The sequence below is a fragment of the Balaenoptera ricei genome, chromosome 12, assembly GCF_028023285.1.
Source record: "Balaenoptera ricei isolate mBalRic1 chromosome 12, mBalRic1.hap2, whole genome shotgun sequence".
Classification (NCBI taxonomy): Eukaryota; Metazoa; Chordata; class Mammalia; order Artiodactyla; family Balaenopteridae; genus Balaenoptera; species Balaenoptera ricei.
The window spans coordinates 43,935,273-43,953,276 of NC_082650.1; the positions used below are offsets into that span (position 1 = coordinate 43,935,273).

The 18,004-nt window shown below is 37.9% G+C and overlaps 1 protein-coding gene across 2 annotated transcripts in view; it reads right to left on the reverse strand.

Annotated features, from left to right (window-relative positions):
• The window catches only part of DCBLD1 (discoidin, CUB and LCCL domain containing 1), a 73,921-nt gene that overhangs the window by 20,951 nt on the left and 34,966 nt on the right, over window positions 1-18,004 (reverse strand). For both annotated transcript variants that reach the window (XM_059941343.1, XM_059941344.1), the window contains exons 3-5: window positions 13,549-13,683; window positions 12,153-12,204; window positions 8,504-8,576 (exon numbers count right to left, since the gene is read on the reverse strand). In XM_059941343.1, the coding sequence (XP_059797326.1) occupies window positions 8,504-8,576; window positions 12,153-12,204; window positions 13,549-13,683 (260 nt within the window). The remainder of the gene's footprint in view (window positions 1-8,503; window positions 8,577-12,152; window positions 12,205-13,548; window positions 13,684-18,004) is intronic.

An 18,004-nucleotide genomic window follows, 5' to 3' on the forward strand; every position in this document is an offset into this window, starting at 1 on the left:
TGAAAAAGAAATGAAGGAAACAATAGCAAAGATCAATAAAACTAAAAGCTGGTTCGTTGAGAAGATAAACAAAATTGATAAACCATTAGCCAGACTCATCACGAAAAAAGGGAGAAGACTCAAATCAATAGAATTAGAAATGAAAGAGGAGAAGTTACAACAGACACTGCAGAAATACAAGGGCTCATGAGAGATTACTACAAGCAACTATATGCCAATAAAATGGACAACCTGGAAGAAATGGACAAATTCTTAGAAAAGCACAACCTTCCAAGGCTGAACCAGGAAGAAATAGAAAATATGAACAGACCAATCACAAGCACTGAAATTGAAACTGTGATTAAAAATCTTCCAGCAAACAAAACCCCAGGACCAGATGGCTTCACAGGCGAATTCTATGAAACATTTAGAGAAGAGCTAACACCTGTTCTTCTCCAAGTCTTCCAAAATATAGCAGAGGGAGGGACACTCCCAAACTCATTCTACAAAGCCACCATCACCCTGATACCAAAACCAGACAAAGATGTCACAAACAAACAAAACTACAGGCCAATATCACTGAAGAACATAGATGCAAAAATCCTCAACAAAATACTAGCAAACAGAATCCAACAGCACATTAAAAGGATCATACACCATGATAAGTGGGATTTATCCCAGGATTGCAAGGATTCTTCAATATACACAAATCAGTCAATGTGATACACCATATTAACAAATAGAAGGAGAAAAACCATATGATCATCTCAATAGATGCAGAAAAAGCTTTTGACAAAATCCAACACCCATTTATGATAAAAACCCTCCAGAAAGTAGGCATAGAGGGAACTTACCTCAACATAATAAAGGCCATATATGAGAAACTCACAGCCAACACTGTTCTCAATGGTGAAAAACTGAAACCATTTCCACTAAGATCAGGAACAAGACAAGGTTGACCACTCTCACCACTATGATTCAACATAGTTTTGGAAGTTTTAGCCACAGCAATCAGAGGAGAAAAAGAAATAAAGGGAATCCAAGTTGGAAAAGAAGAAATAAAGCTGTCACTGTTTGCAGATGACATGATACTATACATAGAGAATCGTAAAGATGCTACCAAAAAACTACTAGAGCTAATCAATGAATTTGGTAAAGTAGCAGGATACAAAATTAATGCACAGAAATCTCTTGCATTCCTATATACTAATGATGAAAAATCTGAAAGACAAATTAAGGAAACACTCCCATTTACCAATGCAAGAAAAAGAATAAAATACCTAGGAATAAACCTACCTAAGGAGACAAAAGACCTGTATGCAGAAAACCATAAGACACTGATGAAAGAAATTAAGATGATACAAACAGATGGAGAGATATACCATGTTCTTGGATTGGAAGAAGCAACATTGTGAAAATGATTATACTACCCAAAGCAATCTATGGACTCAATGCAATCCCTATCAAACTACCACTGGCATTTTTCCCAGAAGTAGAACAAAAAATTTCACAATTTGTATGGAAATGGAAAAGACCCCGAATAGCCAAATCAATCTTGAGAAAGAAAAATGGAGCTGGAGGAATCAGGCTTCCTGACTTCAGACTATACTACAAAGCTACAGTAATCAAGACAGTATGGTACTGGCACAAAAACAGAAATATACATCAATGGAACAGGATAGAAAGCACAGAGATAAATCCACGCACCTATGGTCACCTTATCTTTGATAAAAGAGGGAAGAATACACAATGGGGAAAAGACAGCCTCTTCAATAAGTGGTGCTGGGAAAACTGGACAGAGACATGTAAAAGAATGAAATTAGAACACACCCTAACACCATACACAAAAATAAACTCAAAATGGATTAAAGACCTAAATGTAAGGCCAGACACTATAAAACTCTTAGAGGAAAACATAGGAAGAACACTATGACATAAATCACAGCAAGATCCTTTTTGACCCACCTCCTAGAGAAATGGAAATAAAAACAAAAATAAACAAATGGGACGTAAGGAAACTTCAAAGCTTTTGCACAACAAAGGGAACCATAAACAAGACGAAAAGACAACCTTCAGAATGGGAGAAAATATTTGTAAACAGAGCAACTGACAAAGGATTAATCTCTAAAATATATAAACAGCTCATGCAGCTCAATATCAAAAAAACGAACAACCCAATCCCAAAATGGGCAGAAGACCTAAATAGACCTTTCTCCAAAGAAGATATACAGATTGCTAACAAACACATGAAAAGATGCTCAGCAACACTAATCATTAGAGAAATGCAAATCAAAACTACAATGAGATATCATCTCACACCAGTCAGAATGGCCATCATCAAAAAATCTACAAACAATAAATGCTGGAGAGGGTGTGGAGAAAAGGGAACCCTCTTGCATTGTTGGTGGGAATGTAAATTGATACAGCCACTATGGAGAACAGTATGGAGGTTCCTTAAAAAACTAAAAATAGAACTACCATATGACCCAGCAATCCCACTACTGGGCATATACCCTGAGAAAACCATAATTCAGAAAGAGTCATGTACCAAAATGTTCACTGCAGCTCTGTTTACAATAGCCAGGATATGGAAGCCACCTAAGTGTCCATCGCCAGATGAATGGATAAAGAAGATGTGGCACATATATACAATGGAATATTACTCAGCCATAAAAGGAAACAAAATTGAGTTATTTGTAGTGAGGTGGATGGACCTAGAGTCTGTCATACAGAGTGAAGTAAGTCAGAAAGAGAAAAACAAATACCGTATGCTAACACATCTATATGGAATCTATTAAAAAAAAAACAAACACGAAGGTTCTGAAGAACCTAGGGGCAGGACAGAAATAAAGACACAGACGTAGAGAATGGACTTGAGGACATGGGGAAGGGGAAGGGGAAGGGGGAGGGTTAGCTGGGACGAAGTGAGAGAGTGGCATGGACATATATACACTACCAAATGTAAAATAGAGAGCTAGTGGGAAGCAGCCATATAGCACAGGGAGCTCAGCTCGGTGCTTTGTGACCACCTAGAGGGGTGGGATAAGAAGCAGGGGAGGGAGATGCAAGAGGGAGGGGATCTGGGGATATATGTATATGTATAGCTGATTCACTTGTTATACAGCAGCAACTAACACAACTATGTAAAGCACTTATCAATAAAGACGTTAAAAAAAAAGTAAACGTTTTAGATTGACTTTAATAAAACATGAAGAAAGCACATGTTTAAAATGTTGTTGGAGGGCTTCCCTGGTGGTGCAGTGGTTAAGAATCCGCCTGCCAATGCAGCGGACACGGGTTCGAGCCCTGGTCCAGGAAAATCCCACCTGCTGTGGAGCAACTAAGCCCGTGTGCCACAACCACTGAAGCCCACGTGCCTAGAGCTCATGCTCCACAACAGGAGAAGCCACCGCAATGAGAAGCCTGTGCACTGCAATGAAGAGTAGCCCCCACTCGCCACAACTAGAGAAAGCCCACGTGCAGCAACGAAGACCCAACGCAGCCAAAAATAAATAAATAAATAGATTAAAATGTTGGTGGGATGATGGTCAAATGTTAAATAATAAAAATATATTCCTCATTCTATCTTATGAATTGTTTCAGTGTTGCTGCAGTCTTCATAATTACCATGATGATAACATTTTCTTTAGGAAAGCAATACATTCATTATAGAAATTTTGGAAAATAGGAAAAAAATAAAATCACTCCTATTGTCATCAGTCAGAGACAATCACTCACCAACACAGTGTGCTTACCTCTGGCTTGTTGTGGGCGTAGGCGATGGACTGGGTCTCTCCCTTTCTCCCCTAAACCAGGAGCACACTTTTTACACTGTCTGCCTTTAATTTACAATACTCCTTGAACATTTTTGGGGGAATGGAGAATTACTGAAATGAGTGAGTTAAGGGATGTGTTCCACTTAAAAGCAGATGGTACAGTCAGCAGGCTTGGGAGAAGGTGCCAAGAGAAAACCTGTTCTGGGGGCTTTTTATTTCTGGTTTCCAGGTGAGGCAGAGCTTAAAGAGAAGCCCATGGTTCTTAACCGGCATGGTAAGCCTACACCATAAGATGCCTTAATTCAGCAGTCAAGGAGACAGACTCACAGCATCTTCAGAACTCTAAAAGATCTTTAAAGTTTTCTCTGACACCTCCCGACAGACTGTCCCATTCTCCACCCACAACACCTTCCATACACATACAGGCCGCCCTGACGAACGGCTGTAACCTCTACACTGGACACTTCCAGTGACTAGGGCCTCACTGTCCCTTGAGACGTCCTATCCCATTTTGCATTGTTCAGCTATTCCTTATATGCCACAGAAATTGGCCTCCCTGATCCTGGTTCTGCCTTTTGAAACAACACAGAATGAACCAATTCTTTTTCTCTAATTACTCTTCAATTCATCCCATTTCTTCCCTGTGACAGAGCATCTGCTTCTTCAACAGCTTCTCTAGTAACTTGTTTTACAGATTCTGTCATCCTGACCAAGAGGATATGCTTAGGTTTTGCAAAGACCCTTCCAGAAAAGACTTGTTACAACTGAACATATTCCCTAAGAGGAAGACACCCTCGAGGAGGAGAGACTCTAAGATAACCCACATGATCTCTGCCTACTGGTATTCTCCCCTTGTGTAATCCCCTTAGGCGGGGGTGGGAGCTGTGGCTTTCTCCTAACTAATAGGATATGGCAAAGGTGATAGGACAGCACTCTCATGATAACATTACATAAGATTGTAACCTGTCTTGCTGGGAGACTCCCTGGTTAGGAAACTCTCCATTGCTGGCTTTGGTTAAAAAGCAAAAGCCTAAAAGCCTAAGCAATTGAAACTTGATCCTGTAGGCGGTGGTGACACCTTCAAAGTTTCTGAATAGGGAGAATAAGAACCTATCTAAATGAATCTAAGGGGAGGGGCAATATAGGGGTGGGGAATTAAGAGGTACAAACTATTAGGTATAAAATAAGCTACAAGGATATATTGTACAACATGGGGGATATAGCCAATATTTTACAATAACTATAAATGTAGTATAACCTTTAAAAATTGTGAGTCACCAATATCAGAAAAACAACCAAATCCAAAAATGGGCAGAAGACCTAAATAGACATTTCTCCAAAGAAGATATACAGATTGCCAGCAAACACATGAAAGAATGCTGAACATCATTAATCATTAGAGAAATGCAAATCAAAATTACAATGAGATATCATCTCACACCAGTCAGAATGGCCATCATCAAAAAATCTACAAACAATAAATGCTGGAGAGGGTGTGGAGAAAAGGGAACCCTCTTGCACTGTTGGTGGGAATATAAATTGATACAGCCACTATGGAGAACAGTATGGAGGTTCCTTAAAAAACTAAAAATAGAATTACCATATGATCCAGCAATCCCACTACTGGGTATATACCCTGAGAAAACCATATTTCAAAAAGAGTCATGTACCGTGGAGGATTACTGGACTGAATGTCAATATTATGACATAGTATGAGTGTGTTTCATGTTTGGTAATTGTAATCATTGTTGCTTTTGTTGTGGTCATCCATGTACGAGGCTTGGTGTCAGTCTATTTATCTCTTGTAAAAATAAAATACAGTGTGTGTATGTGAAAAAAAAGAAAAAAATAATAATAATAATTTTTTGGAAAAAAAAAAAAAAGGAGTCATGTACCAAAATGTTTATTGCAGCACTATATACAATAGCCAGGACATGGAAGTAACCTAAGTGTCCATCGACAGATGAATGGATAAAGAAGATGTGGCACATATATACAATGGAATATTACTCAGCCATAAAAAGAAACAAAATTGAGTTATTTGTAGTGAGGTGGATGGACCTAGAGTCTGTCATACAGAGTGAAGTAAGTCAGAAAGAGAAAAACAAATACTGTATGCTAACACATATATATGGAATCTAAGGGAAAAAAAAAAAAAAGGTCATGAAGAACCTAGGGGCAAGATGGAAATAAAGACACAGACCTACCAGAGAATGGACTTGAGGATATGGGGAGGGGGAAGGGTAAGCTGGGACAAAGTGAGACAGTGGCATGGACATATATACACTACCAAACATAAAATAGCTAGCTAGTGGGAAGCAGCCGCATAGCACAGGGAGATCAGCTCGGTGCTTTGTGACCACCTAGAGAGGTGGGATAGGGAGGGTGGGAGGGAGGGAGATGCAAGAGGGAGGGGATATGGGGATATATGTATATGTATAGATGATTCACTTTGTTATAAAGCAGAAACTAACACAGCATTGTAAAGCAGTTATACTCCAATAACGATGTTAAAAAAAAAATTGTGTCACTATATTGTACACCTGTAACATATAATATTATACAGTAACTACACATCAATAAAATTTAAAAAAATAAAGATGGTACATAGATGGCAGAGAGAAAATAATCAGAGGGAGAAAGAAGAAAAAAAAGCAAGTAGCCATGTTGGGGAGGTCCACATGGTAGGGAGCTGAGGACAGCCTCCAACCAAAATCCAGGAAGAAACTGAGGTCCTCTGGGGATTCCCTGGTGGCGCAGTGGTTGAGAATCTGCCTGCCAATGCAGGGGACACGGGTTCGAGCCCTGGTCTGGGAAGATCCCACATGCCGCGGAGCAACTGGGCCCGTGAGCCACAATTACTGAGCCTGCGCGTCTGGAGCCTGTGCTCCGCAACAAGAGAGGCCGCGACAGTGAGAGGCCCGCGCACCGCGATGAAGAGTGGCCCCCGCTTGCCGCAACTAGAGAAGGCCTCGCACAGAAACGAAGACCCAACACAGCCATAAATAAATAAAATAAAAATAAAAAATTTAAAAAAAAAAAAAAAAGAAACTGAGGTCCTCAATCCAACAATCCATCAGTAACTGAATGCTGCCAACACCATGTGAGCTTAGAAACAAATATTTTCCTAGTCAAGCCTCAGATGAAACTGCAGCCCCACTGACACCCTTGTGTCACCTTGGATACACCCTTGTGAGTGTCCCTCACTCAAACTCAGCAGGCCACGCTCAAACTCCTGACCCACAGAACATGAGAGAGAATACATGTGTTGTTTCAAGCTTCTAAGTTTTTGGTAATAGTCATGTAGCAATAGATACCTAATATACACACAGTCTCAACATATACCAAAAAAAGACACTAATCAGACTTCTTTGAAGAGATTAGTTTTCAAAATACAAATTTTCCCTCCAGAAGAAATCATACTGGAAGCAAATGGTGTAAAACCAGTTAGTGCGTCAAATAGGAAACCTGTTTGTTAGCACTTCCAGATCACGTACTGAGACCTACCACCCAGGAAACCATTAACCTGTTACTCTGAAAAAGAGAGCTCTGTCAAGAGGAGGTGAGATCAACAAATAAAGCAAGAAAGAAACAATGCTATTTCTCTTTCTGCATATAATTCTTAAGTTTCTTACACAGGACAGGAAAATAATAAATTAAAACTTTATATTGCTGGGGGAGAAAACTATACCTCAACTTTTTAGTTCTTTTGGTTAACTTCCTGAAGTCATCTAGGACTTCAGCCTGTGCCGAGTATATTTTCAAATTGAGGTAGTATAAATCATTTTAAGATTCAGTTTCTAGGCCAAGTAAATATCCTGTGTCAATCTTGTAAATTAAGACAACACAAGAAAAAGGAAACAAAGAGCAAAATCACAAAACCTGCTGCTTCCAGAGTCAGGATGTACTGAAAGCAAAACTAAAGCCAAGTTTTCTTCCTCCTGCTGGAGATATATGATCCATCTCCTAGAACATGTATGTTTTCTCCGTGCATAAAGAACTCTTAGAAAAGTTCCATCACTATATAGATTTTCACATTTCTAATAACTGAAGCCCCTTCCCATAAGCTATAAACCCAACTATTTTGAGTAGCAAATTTTTAAAAATCAGATATCAGATTTCCAGGATAGAAATCTGTAAACAGTAAGAAATGAAGGATTGTGTATCTGGATATAAGATATATACTTTGGAAAAATGATTTCTTGTGAATTTATTTTTTTCTGGGAACAATTTATATCACCCAGAGAGTTTCAATAGGCATTAGAAATTGGAGTGCAAGGAGGGAGGGGAATAATATATATGAGCAGGGCATACGGCTTCACTGGTCCTAGATACAATGTCACTTCTCTGTGATGTAAAATATTCATGTCCTTGGCTGTATTACATGAATCAATTGGAGCATTAAAATAAAGAAATAAATTATAACAAAAGGATGATCTCTTATAAAAATTGGATGGAATTATACCCTTAGGTATAATTAATATAAATATAATATAAATAATATAAAGGGTTTTGTTTACCATTTCATTTATAGTGTGCTTAACTGGAAATGCTAAAAATAGGAATGAATGCATGAATAACCTTGGTTTTTATACTTATTTCATTTATTCTCAGAAAAGACAACTGTGCATCTATCTACAAAGTTTTATATCTTATTTGACTTTACTTTGTAAAGAATTTAGGCAGAGCAACAAGCACTAACTCTTTTTAATTTCCTCCCTGCCATAAAATTACCCTCAATTACTTACATCTCTATATCCATGCACCACATTCCCAGAAATATCTCCTGCTATGTCTCTACAACCAGCTGGGCAGAACTTGCTGGAAAAAAAATAAAGAGTTTATATTTTATTAGGTCATACTTAAATTAAAAAGTGTGAAATTATACTTAAAAGTATTTTCTCTCCTCCATACAACATGCAGGAATATCTTTCTTTAATGATAAATCAGAAACCTGATTTGTGAAAATACAGATTTATCTAAAATGTTCATCTGAAGGCAAGTTTTACACAATTTTTTGTTTTATATCAAAATTCATTATAAACTCTATTAAACAATGAGCTGCCCTAAAGCATCTTAACTGATTTTAAGAGGTCCAAGAAATGTTAAGTAAAAAGGTAAAGTTTCTAAATACAGTATATATAGCATAATCTTGTTTTTATAAAAAGAAATGTTTAAATAACAATTTATGTTTTCTATGGATAAAAAGAAAACAAGGAAGAATATCTCTGGATTCTCTCTCTCTGAGTGTAGGAGTTTGAGAAACTATCACTTTCTGTGTTACTAACTGTGTAAATTTGGATTCACTCTAATAGCATTACCCAATTGGAACATAATGGAAGCCATACATGTTAGTTTAAATATTCTAGTAGCCACATTAAAAAAATCAAAAGAAACAGGCAAAATTAATATTAATATTACTCATATATTCTATTTAACCTAATATATTCAAAATGTATCATTTCCACATGTAATGAACAGAAAAATTATCAAGATATTTCCAGTCTTTTTTTTTAAAATAAGTCTTCAAAATCTGCAGTATATTTTATATTTAGAGCACACCTCAATTTGAATTAGTCAAGTTTAAATGCCTGGAGAGTGATGGTCTACATTAGTTATAAATTACTTTTGCAATCAGAAAAAAGGTGTATATTTTTTTCAGCTTTACTGGGGTACAGTTGACAAAAAAATTGTAAAATATTTAAAGTGTACATCATGATGATTTGATATACGTATACATTGTGAAAGAATTCCTCCCATCTAGTTAGTTAAACCCAGCCATCACCTCATACACACACACACACACACACACACACACACACACACGTACGTATATATATTTTTTTGGTGAGAATATTTAAGTTCCACTCTCAACAAATTTCAATTATACAATATGGTGTTATCAGCTATAGTCACCATGTTATACATTAGATCCTCAGACCTTATTCATCTTTATAGCTGAAAGTTTATACCCTTTTATCAACCTTTCCCTATTTCCCCTAACCTCCAGCCCCCAGTAACTACTTTCTGTTTCTATTTGACTAAAAGAGGTATATTTAAAATTAGGATTTCACTTACTTAAGAGTCATTTTTCAAGAAATTTTTCAGAAACATGTCATGGCATATGGTATGGTTGGGTGTGGCTTAGGGTGTGTTGACCCAGGCTCTGTTACTACCTAACTAGCTGTGTGACCCCGAATATTGCATATAATCCCTCTTAAATTCAGTTTCCTCTTCTGTAGTTCCTTCAAGCATCAACATATTAATAGGCCATGAGAGATAACCGTACACCTAAAAAGACGTGCAAAAGGAAACTCAAAATATTATGTGAACATTGACAGCTTTAAAGATGAATGCCATAGGCCCTTGTTTCTATATATACCATATTACAATAATGTTTGCTTGGTTTGTTCAAGAAGAATGTACCAGCCCAAGCAGATTCCAAAATAGCAGTTGCTTTTATTTCATTTCCTCTCAGTTTCCTCCTGCTGACTTAGCAAATTAGATGTGTAACAGAATCTAATTATCAAAACTACCCAAATAAATGGTTCATAATTCTTCCCCGTTGACCTAATGGAATCCAGCACTACAGCAATAATCAAGGAATTAAGAAACAGAAATAATGGAAATCCTATTACAGGTTTACAGTTCCTTATCCTAGCCCTTAGAGCCAGATGTATTTCAGAATTCAGAATTTGGGGGATTTTAGAAAAGTAAAACAGTGCCAATAATGTATATGATGTACGACTCCACTGAGGTCTGCAAATATTAATCAAAACATTAATATCTCTGTATCAAATATATGGATAGTCATATTAGGTCAAATACATAAAGACAAAATAGCCTCATGTTTAATTTAGTCCAATTTTGCTGTCAGATGAATTTAAGGTCACATTAATCAGGTACTGCCACCAAATGAGTTACAAAAATCTTTTGACTTTTAAAGCTTTCTGCATTTCACAATTATGGATGAAGGATTATGGCCCTGTACTAGTCATCATACCTCATCTTTAACTAAACACTACAAATAGGCTGGGCTACAGCTTAGATGATCTGACACCATACATCACACTGTAGGGCTGAATATATTCCTTTCTCTAAGAGGATAGGAAATGACTACTGATGCCCAGAGGCCCTGTCACCACTAGGACTGTACATGTATGGCTGGAAAGAAAATGCTGCTGAATGTCTGCAATGGATGAACAGCAACTTTAAGGGCAACATTTAATTACTGGTCATTTTCATTTTTGTCTTTTCTCAACTGGCCTTCATATTAGTAAACACTAGAGTTGATTCTGCATATAAAAGAATCTCATTTATTAGAATATCAGATGGATAGGACCATGGACTCTTAAGCTTGACTTTTGGGGTATTCTCATTTATTGTGTAGCCCTAAGCAGGTTACTTAATTGCTTTGTGCCTCTGTTTCTGGGGTAAAACAGAACCTGCCTGGTCGGCATACTGGAACATTCACATGAGCTATCTATATGCTAACTCCAGAGAGCTGTATCTGGTACTAAGAAAACACTCTAAGGAGTTAGAGTTGTTGTTAGTGTTTTTGTTGACAATGACCTCTAGACCAGTGGTTCTCAACTAGGGGTGATTTCTGCCCACCAGCAGACCTTTGGAAACGTCTGGAGACATTTATCATGACTGGCTCATATAGGCCAGGGACGCTGCTAAATACCCACAATGCACACAACAGCAAACCATCCAATCCAAAATATCAACAGTGCCAAGGCTGAGAAACCCCCCTCTACACTTTCACTTTACAGATGAGAGAAAACGTACATCTAAGAGATTAAGTCATTTTTCCAGTTAAAGTAAAGCTGGGATGAAAATTTTCATCTCCTATTCTCAGTAGGTCTCTTTTTTGTGGGAAAGAGAAAATGAACCCCCTCCAGAATCACAAAAGTCACTCCCAAATGCTGGCCCGGTAAAAAAATGCACTCTAGACTCCATTTTGGCTCATTGGTACTAGAGTAGAACTCAAGGGTCAGCAAACTGTGACCCATGGGCCAAATCCAGCCAGCGCCTTTCTTTTTTTTTAAATAAAGAAAGTTTTATTGGAACACAGCCATGCTCATTCGTTCACATATATACTGTCTATGGCTGCTTCTGCACTACAAAGGCAACAGAAACTGTATGAACAGATGCAAAAGAGACTGCACGGCCTGCAAAACCTAAAGTATTCACTATCTGGACTTTGACAGAAAGTTTGCTGATCTCTGCTGTATAAGAAACCATTTCAAATATTCCTGATTAGTTACAACATAGATGAGTTTTTAAAAAATTAAATTAAGTACAAATAAGGTACTTTATCTGGTTTAATGTCAAGGAAAACAACAAAATATTCAGCAACAAATGACTGCAGCACAGCTAGGACACTATATTTACCTGTATTCTGTCTTCAAATAATGGTTAGCTCGTTCCAAACACGTTATTAAATCTGTCATAAATAAAGATAATTGCAATCAGCTCTAAAGATTTCTTTTAAAATGAAACCGTTTTTGAGAAGTATTTATTCGTTATCTAGTTATCTGAACTTTTCTGTTTAAAAATAAATAAAAACTGACACACTATCCCCAGGATTTCATCAGTTCCCTTCATTTCTCTTTTCTACCATCAATGATGGTTCTTCAGGTATTTATCCAGTGAAATAACAGAATCTATTTCCAACAAAAAACCCAACACTGGTTAGTTACTATTCACTACATACCTACAAAGGTCATGTGTATAACCTCCCCTGGCAGGAGGAAAACAATTTCAAGAGCCCAATGTGGTTCACAGAGAAGGTTCAGGAACATCTTAATTTAACAATTTAGCTAGTGGCAATCGAGCGACCACAGGGCCAGGCGTTTAGTGAGAACACAAAGAGCCTATCAGCTTTGATCAATGAGGACCAAGGACTTAAAAGAAGTGTGCTCTCTGGAGCAATTTATAGAACTGAACTAATACTCAGCAATGGACACTCTAAGATACTGTGGATTTTGGTGCTTTTAGAGGGACCTAGTATAGTTTCCAAAATATTCCGCACTTGCTGCAGAAGTTCTTTCTTTCCTTAATCTTTTCAGTTGTTCTTAGGGAGAAACATATGCTGAATACCAGCCATGCAGGGGCCTGCTAGGATATTGCTCAGATCTGATTGGCTGAGTGAGAAATGAATGGGGTACCCCCTTCCCAGAGTATTTCCGCAGGAGGGGCCTGACAGCAGAAACTCTGGGCACCTCTGTGGCCCTGGCAGACCCTGGGCTGCATGGAAATTACCCTGGAGTTCGAGGCCTGGATGGGAGGCCACACTTTCCCTTTCCATCAATATTCATGCTCTCCTTCTCTCCTGCTCACGTGCTAGCTGGATGGGTAGGGCACTTGGTGACAGTGACTTCCTCCTCCTCACACTCGCATGCTCCCATGCTGGTGCAGTGGTGTGTATGGAGTGGGGGTGTCGCTGGTTAAAAGGCTTGTCCCCTAAGCTAACCAAGGGGTTGGTGGAGAGCTCCAGAGAACAGCCAGACCTTAGGAGGGTCAGGAGGGTAGCCCCAAAGATACACAATCCATGGTTTCTAGGAAAATGAGATCAACCCTCTCCCACATAAGTCAGCGGATCAATCTAACATGGGCTATGAAAGTATTCAGTTCAGACCTAACTACTTACAAAGACACTGCATTTCTCTCTTCCCTCACATCTTAATTCTGGATCTGAGGTCACAGTTCTGTCCGGAGATGGTGACTAGCAAGAGGAATTCTAAGACAGAAAAAGGTTTACAGATTTATGTTGGTCCTTCTGCTGTACCTGGATGGTCGCTGCTGGCATAGGTTAGCAAAAAACCCCGCCCAGAAATGTGGGATCCACTCTCAAAGCGAACAGTTACTTCACTGGTGTTCAGCAAAAGTTCTTTGGGCACAGTCATGCTTCCACAATACGGACCTAAAAACAAAGCACACTTGTAGCTCATTTCAAAATTTAGACCAGTACAAAGAATTGGTATATACATTTTTTCCCCTTAAATGGCAAATTTACCAGACAACGCATACACATAAGATTATAATCTTTACCCAACTGAAATTTTGCTTCATACTGAGACTAAGAATTAGTGACTGATTGTAAACTTGATTATACAGAGAAACAAGATGGGGGAAGTGGCCAGTTCTAGATAAGCAATAGCTTGGAACTAGTTAATTGTGAACAACACAAGAGATAGGTTTCGATTTTTATAAGAAGGCGACTAACAAACAAAAATCAAATATATTTAGTTAAGAAAATGTTATCACAAAAGTGATATTCTAGGGACCTCCTAAATTTGCTTAAAGTATGATCTAAATGCTTGTGTCCCAACCAAATTCATATGTTAAAATCCTAATGCCCAATGTGACAGTATTAGGAGGTGGGGCCTTTGGGAGGTACTTAGTTTCACAAGGGCAGAGCCCTCATGAATGGGATTAGTGCCTTTATAAAGGAGGCCCCAGTGAGCTTGCTTGCCCCTTCCAGCATGTGCAGACACAGGGAGATGGCTATGAACCAGGAAGGGTGCTCTCACCATCCACTACACTGTATCTGCCAGCACCATGATCTTCAACTTCCCAGCCTCCAGACTGTAAGAAATAAATGTCTATTGTTCATAAGTTACCCAGTCTGTGATATTTTGTTATAGCAGCCTGGAGAGACTAAGACAGGTAGTAAAGAAAATGTTATCACAAAAATGATATCTCCTAAATTTGCTCAAAGAAACTCACAAATTCCCTTTTTCCAAGAAAGTTCCACTACTGTATAGCACAGGGAACTATACTCAATATTTTGTAATAACCTATAAGGGAAAAGAATCTGAAAAAAATATATATATGTATAACTTTGCTGTACACCTGAAACTAACACAGCATTGTAAATCAACTATACTTCAAGTTTTTTAAAAAGTGTAAAGAAAAAGAAAGTTCTAGAATTAAAAGACTGTCCAATACAGGGTAAAAATCTTATTCTCATGCAATTTGCACATTCCTCTTTCTCTTCTCTTCTTTACCACTCTTAACAGCAACTTCTGGTTAACTCATATAATTTATTTTGATTTGTAAAATGAAGTTTATAAAAAAGCAGAATAATTTCTAAAGGCTTTTGAAATACCACAGTATAAATTATACAATTAAGAGTATAACATACTGTTTCTAGAATACGTTGCTTGAAAAGCAATAGGAAGCTCTATGAACTTTCAAAAGACAAAATTAGGGCTTCCCTGCTGGCGCAGTGGTTGAGAATCTGCCTGCCAATGCAGGGGACACGGGTTCGAGCCCTGGTCTGGGAAGATCCCACATGCCACGGAGCAACTAGGCCCGTGAGCCACAACTACTGAGCCTGCGCGTCTGGAGCCTGTGCTCCACAACAAGAGAGGCCGCCGCGATAGTGAGAGGCCCGCGCACCGCGATGAAGAGGGGCCCCCACTTGCCGCAACTAGAGAAAGCCCTCGCACAGAAATGAAGACCCAACACAGCCAAAAATAAATAATAAATAAATTTTTTAAAAAAGACAAAATTAGATTTGGAGCTTAAAAAAAAAAAGACCTTCCTAAGAATACTCAAGTTGAAGTTTAGTTTGTAAACTGTCATCTTGAAAGTCAAGTATGCAAGACAGGATAATTTCTCTAAAAATAGGGGTTAGCAAGCCAATTTTGAAGAGAGGTATTCTTCATCAACTTCTCCCAAAATAGAACAGTATAGAAAGAGTCAATGGAACAACAATGACAACATCAGGTTAAGGGAAGAAAAAGATCACTCCAAGTCAATTTGAGTACAACTAGTCACACCAGCCAAAGTCAACATAGGGACCAAACTGCTAAAAGATGCAGAAGATCGTGAACCCAACTCAGCCTTCCTTTCCTGATAAAGGGATCAAATTTCTCTTCTGTCCTGTCCAGGTGCCACGTTCTGAAGATGTGATAAAATGAGAGAAATGCTGTGTGTTTACATGCCCCAGATCTCAGTTGTTGCCTATTATTAAATTATAATGAAATCCAAATAAAAAGGATCATCTCTCTCTTTAGACACACTCATCATATACAATTACTTACATGAGTTAATACCTGCAATTTATTTAGAATGGTACCTAGGATACAAAGTGTTAAGTACTCATTAAATAAATAAATACATTAAAACAAACAAACAAACAAATAATATACTGTGCATTAAATCTCTGTTTTCCTTTTAGACAATGTTCCATGGGGTTAGGGACTTTTCTATATCCGTTATTATCTCAAACACCTTGTACGTGTGACAGCTTTCCAAATATTGTTTGAATCAAAATGAAGTTAAATGTTCTTCTATTTGCAACAGCTTGTTTTTAAAAACCAAACATGATTATAAAGATACATAAAATATTTAATCCTGTCATTACAAAATAGCATGAAGAAGTAAGCAAGAAAAGTGTGGAAAAGCAAGAAAGGAAAAGAAAATCATTAGTGTGGTAGATATATGGATTTTTTGATCTTTAAGAGTGCTCACAAGCATGGAAGATAGGCAATTAATACTAAATCCATTTTTGTATAATAAAGTAGAATGATAAGCATTTTTGCAAAATTAAAGTGAGTCAGATTACTGTGCTTGACTTATGCAACTGATTCTCAGTTTGTTTTAAATGAGTTTCAAATTCATTTGTTCTTTGCACAGGTAAGTGAGATACTTACTTTGCAAACTTAAGAACAAAGATGAAATAACTAGTAACTTGTTGCTATTAATAAATCAGAATATTTTTCTAAACATATTTCTTTCTTCCAAGAAGAAATAACAACATATAAACTCTTCTCCAAATCATGATGACGATACCATACCAACATTTGTCCTATTCTCCCACCCTCCATCCCCTCGTGACCACCATTTCATTCTTTGTTTTTACCAACTTGTCTTTTTTAGATTCCATATGTAAGTGGAGATCATACAGTGCTTGTCTTTCTCTGCCTGGCTTATCTCACTTAGCATAATGTGCTCAAGGTCCATCCATGTTGTTGCAAATGACAGGATGCTCTTCTTTCTCGTGGTTGAATAACTGGAATTTTTTTTTAAGATTTTTATGGAACAGTTGAAAGGAAATGTTGCAAAATTATAAATATTTTACACAAATAGATAAGAGTGTATGCCATTACACTAAGTTGTTGTACAATACATACAATTTCCTAGATCAAAACCACATAAATATAGTAAAACTCTAATTTGGTTGCATCCTCCCAAAGTCATGGTAGGCATGGTAGGTAAACATTTCTGGAAGAAGTTCAAAGAAAGAAAATGGAAACACACACACACTTTAATCACCGTTACCCCACAGGCACCATCCCTCTCACATTTTCATTGATGTGCTGCAAAAACGTAACTAAACCCTAGCAGGGACAGGGTATGCCCTGTGTATACAAATGCCATCATTAAAAGTTATTTGACAGGTTCATCAGGGCACAGCCATCACAACAGCAGGAGGCAGCTGTAGCCCAGGGTGGGGAACTGAAGCTGAGGGTTGGCTGCGGTATCACCTTTGACAAAACACCCAAATTATTGGCTGTCTGAAGGTCTGACAGATAAAGATTCCTTTTCACAGACTAGAAGTTAATAACTGCATTCCTAGAATTAAAAGGGAAAAAGAGATGAAAATAGAAAAATGTGACTGGCAGTGAGAGGGAAAAATAATTAATGGGAAACCATGAAAGGAGTCTGTCCTAAGCAATGCTCTCAGTTTTCAGCAGACCCCCTGGAGGAGGATATCTTTTCTTATGAAAGCCTTTCACCACGCACACCTGCCCCAAAGATATATTTACTGTTAGTACTCTCTGTCCCAATTTTTTAGAAGGATCTACACCTGTATTTGAACATGCACAATGCCATTGGAAACCCAAATAAGAGCTCAGAGATGACTTCTAGCTTTGACCGTGGTTATATTTGCCATCCTGTGCAGTGTTCCTAGATTGATAAACCTGTTTCAATTCACAGTCAGACTGAACCCCAAACCTTCTTGAGTGGTTCTTAAGACCTCTAACCTAAAAGTAAGACTCACAGTCTGCATAGATGTTTGCTTCACAACTGGCAGTGCTATGTTTCATAGAACTTGGACTTGCTGTCTAACAATGACCTTCCTCCTCACCTCTATCCTTGTCTGGGAAGCAGGTTCCATCTTTGTAGTCTCAAATTCCCACCAGATTGGGAGACAGCAGAAAGGCAGTTCATCAAGTAGGCAGAAAAATCAAAAAAACAAATCCTCTACCTTTTGTGGAATGCAGTGAGTC